Raw genomic sequence first — 12054 nt, 5'->3', positions numbered from 1 at the left:
TTTGAACCATTCCATTGTAGATTTTGCTTTATGTTTGGGATCATTGTCTTGTTGGAAGATAAATCTCCGTCCCAGTCTCAGGTCTTTTGCAGACTCCAACAGGTTTTCTTCCAGAATGGTCCTTTGTTTCGCTCGGTCCATCTTCCCATCAATTTTATCCATCTTCCCTGTCCCTGCTAAAGAAAAGCAGGTCCAAACCATGATGCTGCCACCACCATGTTTGACAGTGGGGATGGTGTTTTGAGGGTGATGAGCAGTGTTGCTTTTACGCCAAACATATCGTTTTGCATTGTGGCCAAAAAGTTTGATTTTGGTTTCATCTGACCAGAGCACCTTATTCCACATATTTGGTGTGTCTCCCAGGTGGCTTGTGACAAACTTCAAACGAGACTTTTTATGGATATCTTTGAGAAATAGCTTTCATCTTGCCACACTTCCATAAAGGCCAGATTTGTACAGTGTACGACTGATTGTTGTCCTATGGACAGACTCTCCCACCTCAGCTGTAGATCTCTGCAGTTCATCCAGAGTGATCATGGGCCTCTCTGATCAGTCTTCTCCTTGTTCGAGATGAAAGTTTAGAGGGATGGCCGGGTCTTGGTAGATTTGCAGTGGTCTGATACTGCTTCCATTTCAATATGATCGCTTGCACAGTGCTCCTTGAGATGTTTAAAACTTGGGAAATCTTTTTGTATCCAAATCTGGCTTTAAACTTCACCACAACAGTATCTCGGACTTGCCTGGTGTGTTCCCAGTGTAGCGCTGGCGTCCCTGCCCTCTGCTAGGCAGGGACGCTGTTCCCCTCACCTCTCTGCCCCGTGCCCGGCCTCCTCCTCCCGCTCTGCTGGCAGCGCGCGCTCCTTCCCGACCCCTGTGCTTAGGGCGCGCGCGCGCGCTCTCCCTCCCTCTTAAAGGGGCCGCGCGCCGTCCTAAGGAGTCCCCGGCCAATGGCCGGAGGACTTCACCATATATAAGGCACCTCCTCCAAAATGGAGGTGCCCAAGCAATGTTGTAGCACTGTTCTACTCTGCTTCAGCCCTCAGGTCCCGTTGCCAGTTACCTGCCAGATACCTGCCAGATTCCTGCCTGATTATCTGCTACCTGCCTGCTAGTCTGAGGTCCGACGGTCTGCCTTACTACTCCTGTCAGTCTGTCTAAGGACCAGCCTGTCCGCTCACCTGGGAGCGCACTTCAGCCACCTGCCTGCTTGCCTGAGGTCCGACGGTCTGCCTTCCAACTCCTGTCAGTCTGTCTATGGACCAGCTTGCCTGCTCACCTGGGAGCACACATCTGCTACCTGCCTGCTAGCCTACCTGGAGGCTCCGCCATCACGTGCTGTGACCACCTGCCTGTCCAGTGACTCCTGCCCGCTCACCTGGGAGCGCTCATCTGCTGCCTGTCTGCTAGCCTACCTGGAGGCTCTGCCGTCACGTGCTGTGACCACCCGCCTGTCCAGAGACTTCTGCCCGCTCACCTGGGAGCGCTCATCTGCCGCCTGTCTGTTGGTCTTCCTGGAGGCTCCGCCGTCACATGCTGTGACCACCCGTTCATCCAGAGACTCTCGCCTGCTCACCTGGGAGCTCACGTCTATCATCAGCCGCCACAGGTCGTACCAACCCTTTACCCAGAGACTGCCCCGGTCACTTGCCGTGACCATCTGCCCGTTCATCCAGAGACTGCCCCGGTCACTTGCCGTGACCATCTGCCCGTTCATTCAGAGACTGCCCCGGTCACTTGCCGTGACCATCTGCCCGTTCATCCAGAGACTGCCCCGGTCACTTGCCGTGACCTCCAGCCCGTTCACTCAGAGACTGTCCCGGTCACATGCTGTGACTTCCTGCCCGTCTTCCCTGGTCGCCACCCGCTCCCTTACAAGGACCGCCCCCTTGTATAGTAGCTCAGAGGTTCCGCCTCCCAGACCCGTTACAGTTTGCTCGGGCCATGGAACCCGGTGGCACCCAAGCTCCCTCGCTTTCGGACCTGTGTCATGAACTGTCCCGTCAAAGGGCCCAACAGGAGTCCATCCTGGGTCACCTGCGGAATGTCAATACTCGCCTGGACACTCTGACTGCTCCACCAGCAACCTCCGCCAGTGCCATGTCTCGCAATCCGGCAGCTCTGCTGCCCACTAATGCCATGGTATCCTACCCCGGACCCCGGCTTTCTGCACCTCCTCGCTTCGGAGGCGACTCCGCCCAGGCTCAGGGCTTCATAAATCAGTGCACCCTGCACTTTGAACTATTGTCCCACCAGTTTAACTCCGACCGAGCCAAAATCGCATTCATCATGTCCCATCTCACCGGGGAGGCCCTGGCCTGGCTAAATCCTCTATGGGAGAGAGGAGACCCCCTGGTGTCCAACTTGCCTGCTTTTCTCACGGCTTTCCGGAAAGTCTTCGACGAACCCGGATGGAAGACCTCATCCGCATCTTCACTGCTACGCCTCCGTCAGGGAAGTCTCACCGTGGGCCAATATGCCATACGGTTCCGTACCCTTGCCTCGGAGCTGGCCTGGGATAACGACGCTCTGGTATCCGTCTTCTGGGAGGGTCTGTCCGGCCGTATTAAAGATGAACTTGCCGGTCGGGACATTCCTATCTCTCTCGATGACCTAATAACTCTTGCCACCCGGATTGACCTACGGTTCCAGGAGCGTGCCAAAGAGGTCACCCGTGAGAGGAGGTTACCACGTCTAGCTCCTACTTTTCAGAAACCCGTCAGGACTTACGCCGTGCCGAGGGGAGCTGCTTCTACTGTGGCAGTAAGGAGCACCGGATCCGTGCCTGCCCGGAGAGGTCGGGAAACGCCTGTGTCTAGGTTCGCTCAGAGAGGTCGACCTAGACAAGAATAAATCCTCTCCATCTCTGCTATTGTCAGTCTCAATCGTCTACGGGGAGAACCGTTATTTCGAACTAGCCCAACTTGACTCTGGAGCAGCCGGGAATCTTATTTCACAGTCCCTGGTAGAGAAATACCGCATCCCCACCAAACCTCTGGCTGTACCCTTGTCTGTTGCTGCCGTGGATGGGGGCCTCTTACCACGCCCCATCCAACTCATCACCGAATCCATTACTCTGCAGGTGGGAATGCTGCATTCTGAGAGTATCTCCTTTCATGTTCTGCCTGGACTCTCTCACGCCCTCTTGCTAGGTCTACCTTGGCTCCAGAGACATGCACCCGTGCTTGACTGGCAGACCGGAGAAGTCCTTCGCTGGGGACAGGACTGCCATAAGACCTGTCTGGTTCCCGTCCATCCCGTCCGTCCTTCTCCTACCCCAGCTAATCTACCTGGACTTCCGATTCCTTATTGGTCTTATGCTGATGTCTTTAATAAAAAGGAAGCAGAGACACTACCCCCTCATAGACCATACGACTGCCCTATCGACCTGTTACCTGGTACTACTCCTCCCCGTGGGCGTATTTATCCATTATCCGCTGCTGAGACCCGGTCGATGTCCGAATATATTGAGGAGAATCTGGCCAGGGGATTCATCCGGAAATCTACCTCCCCGGCGGGAGCAGGCTTCTTTTTCGTCAAAAAGAAGGACGGCTCTCTCCGTCCCTGTATAGACTATAGAGGCCTTAACCAGATCACGGTGAAGAATAAGTACCCCCTTCCGCTCATTCCGGAGTTATTTGATCGTCTGAGGGGGGCTAGAATCTTCACCAAACTGGACCTCCGTGGGGCGTACAACCTGGTTCGTATCCGTCAGGGGGATGAATGGAAGACGGCATTCAACACCCGGGACGGCCACTATGAATATCTGGTAATGCCCTTTGGTCTCTGTAACGCTCCTGCCGTCTTTCAAGAGTTGGTCAATGACATCTTCCGGGACCTTCTCTACTCCTGCGTAGTGGTGTACCTGGACGACATCTTGGTCTTCTCTCCGGATCTCCAGACTCACCGGAGGGACGTTCGTCAGGTCCTGCTCAGGCTCAGGCAGAATCACCTCTTCGCTAAATACGAGAAGTGCCTCTTTGAGCAGACCTCGCTTCCGTTTTTGGGCTACATTATTTCTCAGACCGGCCTACGAATGGATCCAGAGAAACTGTCTGCCATCGAGAAATGGCCTCGACCGGAGGGGTTGAAGGCCATTCAGCGATTCCTGGGCTTCGCCAACTACTACCGCCTCTTCATACCACACTTCTCTTCCCGGACTGCCCCAATTTCCGCGCTCACCCGTAAGGGTACTAATCCCAAAGAGTGGCCGCCCGAAGCAGAGGAGGCCTTTCTTTCCCTAAAACAGGCCTTCTCTTCCGCCCCGGTGCTGCATCGCCCGGACGGCAACAAGCAGTTCTTCCTGGAAGTTGACGCCTCCTCCTCTGGAGCCGGAGCGGTACTTACTCAAAAATCATCTTCCGGGAGAATGGTAACTTGTGGCTTCTTCTCCAAACTCTTCTCCTCTTCTGAGCGCAACTATTCCATAGGAGACCGAGAGTTATTGGCCATCAAGCTGGCGTTGGAGGAGTGGCGTTACCTACTCGAGGGGGCTCTTCACCCGGTAATAATTTACACTGACCACAAGAACTTGGCTTACCTCCAGCATGCCCAGAGACTTAACCCGCGCCAAGCCCGGTGGTCCTTGTTTTTTGCTCGCTTTGATTTTGTTCTTCATTTTCGCCCGGCTGACAAAAACGTCAAAGCAGACGCCTTGTCCCGATCCTTTCTGGTGTCCGATCTCGAGGAAGAACCTAAACATATCATCGATCCCGCCAGAGTAATGCAGGTGGCTCCCGTGAGTCTAAATCGTCTCCCTCCCGGTAAGACGTTTGTTTCAGTACCTGATCGGGAGAAGATCCTACACTGGGGTCATTCGTCTAAACTAGCTGGCCACGCCGGTCAGAAAAAGACCCTCCAGCTTATTGCCCGGCACTACTGGTGGCCTACCCTGCACAAGGACGTAATAGACTTTGTTTCTGCCTGTGTGTCCTGCGCCCGCAACAAAGTCCCGAGACACCTGCCAGCCGGTCGCCTCCTTCCGCTTCCTGTGCCTGCTGCCCCCTGGCAGCATATTGCTATGGACTTCATAACTGATCTCCCCGTCTCTGCCGGTTGTACGGTCATTTGGGTGGTCGCTGACCGCTTTTCCAAGATGGCTCACTTTATTCCCCTGCCAGGCCTTCCGTCTGCACCCGAGCTGGCTAAAGACTTTATCCGCCACATCTTCCGTCTTCATGGCCTGCCCCTCCACATAGTGTCGGATCGTGGGGTACAGTTCACCTCACGTTTCTGGAGAGCCACTTGTAAACTGCTAGACGTCACCCTGGACTTCTCTTCCGCTTACCACCCACAGTCCAATGGTCAAGTGGAGCGGATCAATCAGAACCTGACCAGTTACCTCCGGCACTTCGTTAATGCCCATCATTCAGACTGGGTGGATCTCCTACCATGGGCCGAGTTCTCTTATAACAATCACGAGAGCGAATCCTCCTCCAAATCCCCGTTTTTTGTAGTCTTCGGTCAGCATCCTCTGATTCCTTTTCCTGTCTCCACCTCTGTGGACAACCCGGCTGCGGAATCTCTCGTTAGAAAATTTTCCTCCATTTGGGAGAGTACCCGATCCGCACTCCTTCAGTCGTCCGAGCGAATGAAAAGACACGCTGACAAAAAACGCCTGGATCCTCCACAATTTCGTCCGGGAGATAAAGTCTGGCTCTCATCTAAATATGTCCGACTCAAGATACCTTCTTACAAGTTAGGGTCTCGGTTCATCGGTCCTCTGGAGGTCATCAGTCAGATCAACCCGGTGGCCTATAAATTGAAACTCCCGGCCAACTTACGGATCCCTAACTCCTTCCATGTATCTCTCCTCAAACCTGTGGTACTTAACTCTTTTTCCAAGTCTACAGGTACGCCTCCTGCTCCGGTTTCTGCTGAGGACGAGTTTGAGGTAGAGAACATTCTTGCCACCAAAAGGGTAAGAGGAAAGACCTTTTTTCTAGTAGATTGGAAGGGGTTTGGTCCTGAGGAGAGAACGTGGGAGCCCCGGGAGAACATCCATGCCCCTCTTATCCTAGCTAAATTTCTGTCTGGCCTAAAAAAGGGGGGGCCTAAAGGGGGGGGTACTGTAGCGCTGGCGTCCCTGCCCTCTGCTAGGCAGGGACGCTGTTCCCCTCACCTCTCTGCCCCGTGCCCGGTCTCCTCCTCCCGCTCTGCTGGCAGCGCGCGCTCCTTCCCGGCCCCTGTGCTTAGGGCGCGCGCGCGTGCTCTCCCTCCCTCTTAAAGGGGCCGCGCGCGCCGTCCTAAGGAGTCCCCGGACAATGGCCGGAGGACTTCACCATATATAAGGCACCTCCTCCAAAATGGAGGTGCCCGAGCAATGTTGTTGCACTGTTCTACTCTGCTTCAGCCCTCAGGTCCCGTTGCCAGTTACCTGCCAGATACCTGCCAGATTCCTGCCTGATTATCTGCTACCTGCCTGCTAGTCTGAGGTCCGACGGTCTGCCTTACTACTCCTGTCAGTCTGTCTAAGGACCAGCCTGTCCGCTCACCTGGGAGCGCACTTCAGCCACCTGCCTGCTTGCCTGAGGTCCGACGGTCTGCCTTCCAACTCCTGTCAGTCTGTCTATGGACCAGCTTGCCCGCTCACCTGGGAGCACACATCTGCTACCTGCCTGCTAGCCTACCTGGAGGCTCCGCCGTCACGTGCTGTGACCACCTGCCTGTCCAGTGACTCCTGCCCGCTCACCTGGGAGAGCTCATCTGCTGCCTGTCTGCTAGCCTACCTGGAGGCTCTGCCGTCACGTGCTGTGACCACCCGCCTGTCCAGAGACTTCTGCCCGCTCACCTGGGAGCGCTCATCTGCCGCCTGTCTGTTGGTCTTCCTGGAGGCTCCGCCGTCACATGCTGTGACCACCCGTTCATCCAGAGACTCTCGCCTGCTCACCTGGGAGCTCACGTCTATCATCAGCCGCCACAGGTCGTACCAACCCTTTACCCAGAGACTGCCCCGGTCACTTGCCGTGACCATCTGCCCGTTCATTCAGAGACTGCCCCGGTCACTTGCCGTGACCATCTGCCCATTCATCCAGAGACTGCCCCGGTCACTTGCCGTGACCTCCAGCCCGTTCACTCAGAGACTGTCCCGGTCACCTGCTGTGACTTCCTGCCCGTCTTCCCTGGTCGCCACCCGCTCCCTTACAAGGACCGCCCCCTTGTATAGTAGCTCAGAGGTTCCGCCTCCCAGACCCGTTACACCCAGGTCTTCATGACGCTCTCTGCACTTGAAACAGAACCCTGAGACTATCACAGAGCAGATGCATTTATATGGAGACTTGATTACACACAGGTGGATTCTATTTATCATTACCAGTCATTTAGGACAACATTGGATCATTCAGAGATCCTCACTGAACTTCCGGAGTGAGTTTGCTGCACTGAAAGTAAAGGGGCCAAATAACATTGCACGCCCCACTTTTCAGTTTTGAATTTGTTAAAAAAGTTTAAAATATCCAATAAATTTCGTTCCACTTCACGATTGTGTCCCACTTGTCGTTGATTCTTCCCCCAAAAATTAGAATTTTACATCTTTATGTTTGAAGCCAGAAATGTGGCAAAAGGTAGAAAAGTTCAAGGGGGCCAAATACTTTCCCAATGCACTGTATATATACATATATATATATATATATATATATATATATATATATATATATATATATATGTATATATACATATATATATATATATATATATATATATATATATACATACACAGTTAGGTCCATATATATTTGGACAGAGACAACATTTTTCTAATTTTGGTTCTAGACATTACCACAATTAATTTTAAACAAAACAATTCAGATGCAGTTGAAGTTCAGACTTTCAGCTTTCATTTGAAGGTATCTACATTAAAATTGGATGAAGGGGTTTGGAGTTTCAGCTCCTTAACATGTGCCACCCTGTTTTTAAAGGGACCAAAAGTAATTGGACAATTGACTCCAAGGCTATTTCATGGACAGGTGTGGGCAATCCCTTCGTTATGTCATTCTCAATTAAGCAGATAAAAGGCCTGGAGTTGATTTGAGGTATGGTGCTTGCATTTGGAAGGTTTTGCTGTGAAGTAAACATGGGGTTAAAGGAGCTCTCCATGCAGGTGAAACAAGCCATCCTTAAGCTACAAAAACAGAAAAAAAAACATCCGAGAAATTGCTACAATATTAGGAGAGGCAAAATCTACAGTTTGGTACATCCTGAGAAAGAAAGAAAGCACTGGTGAACTCATCAATGCAAAAAGACCTGGGCGCCCATGGAAGACAACAGTGGTGGATGATCGCAGAATAATCTCCATGGTGAAGAGAAACCCCTTCACGACAGCCAACCAAGTGAACAACACTCTCCAGGAGGTAGGTGTATCAATATCCAAATCTACCATAAAGAGAAAACTGCATGAAAGTAAATACAGAGGGTTCACTGCACGGTGCAAGCCATTCATAAGCATCAAGAATAAAAAGGCTAGACTGGACTTTGCTAAAAAAAACATCTAAAAAAGCCAGCACAGTTCTGGAAGAACATTCTTTGGACAGATGAAACCAAGATCAACCTCTACCAGAATGATGGAAAGAGAAAAGTATGGTGAAGGCGTGGTACAGCTCATGATCCAAAACATACCACATCATCTGTAAAACACGGTGGAGGCAGTGTGATGGCTTGGGCATGCATGGCTGCCAGTGGCACTGGGTCACTAGTGTTTATTGATGATGTGACACAGGACAGAAGCAGCCGAATGAATTCTGATGTATTCAGAGCCATACTGTGTGCTCAGATCCAGCCAAATGCAGCCAAACTGATTGGTCGTCATTTCATACTACAGAAGGACAATGACCCAAAACATAAAGCCAAAGCAACCCAGGAGTTTATTAAAGAAAAGAAGTGGAATATTCTTGAATCGCCAAGTCAGTCACCTGATCTCTACCCAATTGAGCATGCATTTCACTTGTTAAAGACTAAACTTCAGACAGAAAGGCCCACAAACAAACAGCAACTGAAAACCAATGCAGTGAAGGCCTGGCAGAGCATCAAAAAGGAGGAAACAGCGTCTGGTGATTTCCATGAGTTCAAGACTTCAGGCAGTCATTGCCAACAAAGGGTCTTCAACCAAGTACTAGAAATGAACATTTTATTAACAATTATTTAATCTGTCCAATTACTTTTGGTCCCTTTAAAAACAGGGTGGCACATGTTAAGGAGCTGAAACTCTTAAACCCTTCATCCAATTTTAATGTGGATACCCTCAAATGAAAGCTGAAAGTCTGAACTTCAACTGCATCTGAATTGTTTTGTTTAAAATTCATTGTGGTAATGTCTAGAACCAAAATTAGAAAAATGTTGTCTCTGTCTCTGTGAAAGTATTTGGCCCCCTTGAACTTTTCTACCTTTTGCCACATTTCTGGCTTCAAACATAAAGATGTAAAATTCTAATTTATGGGGGAAGAATCAACATATATATATATATATACATATACATATATATATATATATATATATACATACACTTCTAAGTGTTAAGGGACAAGGAAAGTGTTTGCTTTGCTTTTTCTCTAAACAAGTTGCAAAGATTCTATTTAACAAGCTTTATTCTTAATACATTACGAATAGAATCGATGCTACAAACATTAAGACGGAAACCTTGCTCAGTACTCTTCTTACAAGTCTTATTGATCCCGAGTCACTGAGTATAGATCAATCGCATCGCTACATGAACTTTGCGCAGCAGTCAGCTGCCGCTTGTGCTATAGACATACAGGCTGTACAATAACTGCAACGCTGGCCATATTAGTCATCTCTCTGCTTTCCCCAGATCAGACCATGACAATCACAGTATGTTCTGAATTTATTTTATTTTGGGGAGGGAGGGCTCTTATATATTTCTTATAACATGAGCCACATTGTAATTTAGGACTACTGTTCCTGTAAGACCATATGACCTACACAGAAATGTGAAGATCAAGCACCAGGACAAATCTAGTAGCACCGGTTTCACAATGACATTGCATCTAGATAATTGTATCAGACGTCCTCCTGTAATAACAGGCAGTGACAATTATGATGCATTGCAGATGCGAGGCCGCCTCCAATATCCTTGTGTGCCCGGCACGCTTGGGACGGTGCCATAGTGAGCAGAGATGGTTTCTGCACAGTATAAAGTGAATTATAAGGAATTATTTTAGTCAATATTTTAATTACTTTCCAGACCAGATGCATAGAAGATCCTGGGCCCCCTAGCAAAATCTGTACCAGGGTCCCCACCCGCGTATGTGGCATTTATATATTGGTGGCACCAGGGTCCTGATGAGACTGTAACCTCTGCACCCACTATAGCTACCTAGCTACCCTCTATCCAGGCTGGTAACAGAGGGAATATGCAACAAATAATGACTCACGTGGTGCAGCATTACCTAGAATCATTAAGCAATGATAAATAATTCATCTTCAGAACATTAGAATATTTTTCGGCTTCCTTACTTTTTTAGGAGCTTTTATCTAAGACACTTCACGCCATCGCCCATCATCCCACTTACCAGAACCCGACCTCCAGGTCCCTGCGATGCCAGGGTAACTCCCAGCCACATGTTCTCAATTACATTGCTGCCAGGCAGATCTGCATAGAAAATATTAGAGTGTGAATAAAATACAATATCTTTCTCCACATACAAACTATTCGTATTTCCTATGAAGGATGTAATGTAATAAAAGGCCAGAAATTTTTTAAAAAAAAGTCTTTCTTTTTTTCCACAAAACAGCGCCACTCTAGGCTGTGTCTGGTATTGCAGCTTAGTGCCATTGAAGTGAAGGCGGCTAAGCTAAAATTCCAGAAACAGCCGACAGACAAACATCGTGCAGTTTTTTGCAATCCCAAAAATCTTCTAAAAGGTAACTACCTGATTCATATACATTTCTTTTAGAAGGATTTAAAAATACTTAAGTTAACAATATTCAATGTGGGCAATGGTATGCGGTATGGGACGGGTTTTTAGACTATTGAAAATACTGTAGTTCTCTCCATTTGGAAGCATGGGACTTCAAGAGCAGGATCTGAAGAAAGAGCAGATTAATGGTGGCCATACACATTGGCTAGAAGAAGGTGATGGTGGAGCAGACAATCTTCTGCAAAAAGACGTGGCCATACACAGTTTAATCCATATTGGCCTCTACAAGTCGTCCTGAAAGGTTAGAACAACGTTCTCCCTTCCTTTCGGGAACATTCTTTCAGGGAAAGATTTAGAGACTATCGGCTAACTTAAGTCCAGAAAATGACAATCTGTTATTGGTTGACTAAAACGATCGTTCTTTGGTAAATTGCACCTAACACACCATCAACTTGCTTGAAACCATCCATTTTGATCACCTTTTGACTAATGTTTCTGGCCAGTATATAAAAAGATGTAAATGAAGAAGGCTTGGAAGTGGGAAAAAATCTTTCCTTGGGGTTTTGTCACGTTATTCCCATCTTCTTAGATGAGTATTAAGAGTTAGGTGGATTGATCTGCAGGACTTCGGTCCATCAGCCAGGTCAGTAGTCTTTGGCCGCTGGATGGGATGCTCATGAATCTCTTATCTTTCAGGATGCCCGGCATGGCTTTTGATTTGCCGTGCTGGTGCAACGTCATCATTAAAGCGTCGGGGATCTTGGAAGGTAAGAGATTCATGAGCCTCCCATCTGGTGACCAGAGATAAATAACCTGGCTGATGGACCAGAGTACATAAATTAATCCGCCCAATTCCAACTACCCCTCTCTAGCCGTACTGTGTTCCTAATGTTGGAAAGGCAAAACTGCTGCACATGGCAGCATTGGGATTGAACACAGTTTAGGCCAGCAGTGCGGCCATGCTGTGGGCATGAACTAAGACTCATGAAGGAGCATCCGCCCCCCAGCAACTTGGAAATCGGGAAGCTCAGAAGTGATGAACTCCTAAGGAGACACAAGTTAACTAGTTGACATTTCTGATGGTGGTCACCCAAGATTTTACTGCAGTATCTACACAAGAATCAATAGCGGCCAGTAGATATTTTCTTGGTAGGAGGTCAACGCAAAGTGCACATACGCAGATTTG

General features: G+C 49.2%; 1 protein-coding gene across 2 annotated transcripts in view; it reads right to left on the bottom strand.

Annotated features, from left to right (window-relative positions):
- ITGA3 (integrin subunit alpha 3) overlaps nucleotides 1-12054 on the bottom strand; it is a 119056-nt gene that overhangs the window by 69713 nt on the left and 37289 nt on the right. For both annotated transcript variants that reach the window (XM_073683237.1, XM_073683238.1), the window contains exon 3: nucleotides 10521-10600. In XM_073683237.1, coding sequence (XP_073539338.1) covers nucleotides 10521-10600 — 80 coding nt within the window. The remainder of the gene's footprint in view (nucleotides 1-10520; nucleotides 10601-12054) is intronic.

Source organism: Phyllobates terribilis, unplaced genomic scaffold (assembly GCF_046119375.1).
Source record: "Phyllobates terribilis strain yellow unplaced genomic scaffold, ASM4611937v1 Scaffold_5__5_contigs__length_657084704, whole genome shotgun sequence".
Taxonomy (NCBI): Eukaryota; Metazoa; Chordata; class Amphibia; order Anura; family Dendrobatidae; genus Phyllobates; species Phyllobates terribilis.
This window is presented reverse-complemented; position numbering and strand designations above follow the sequence as displayed.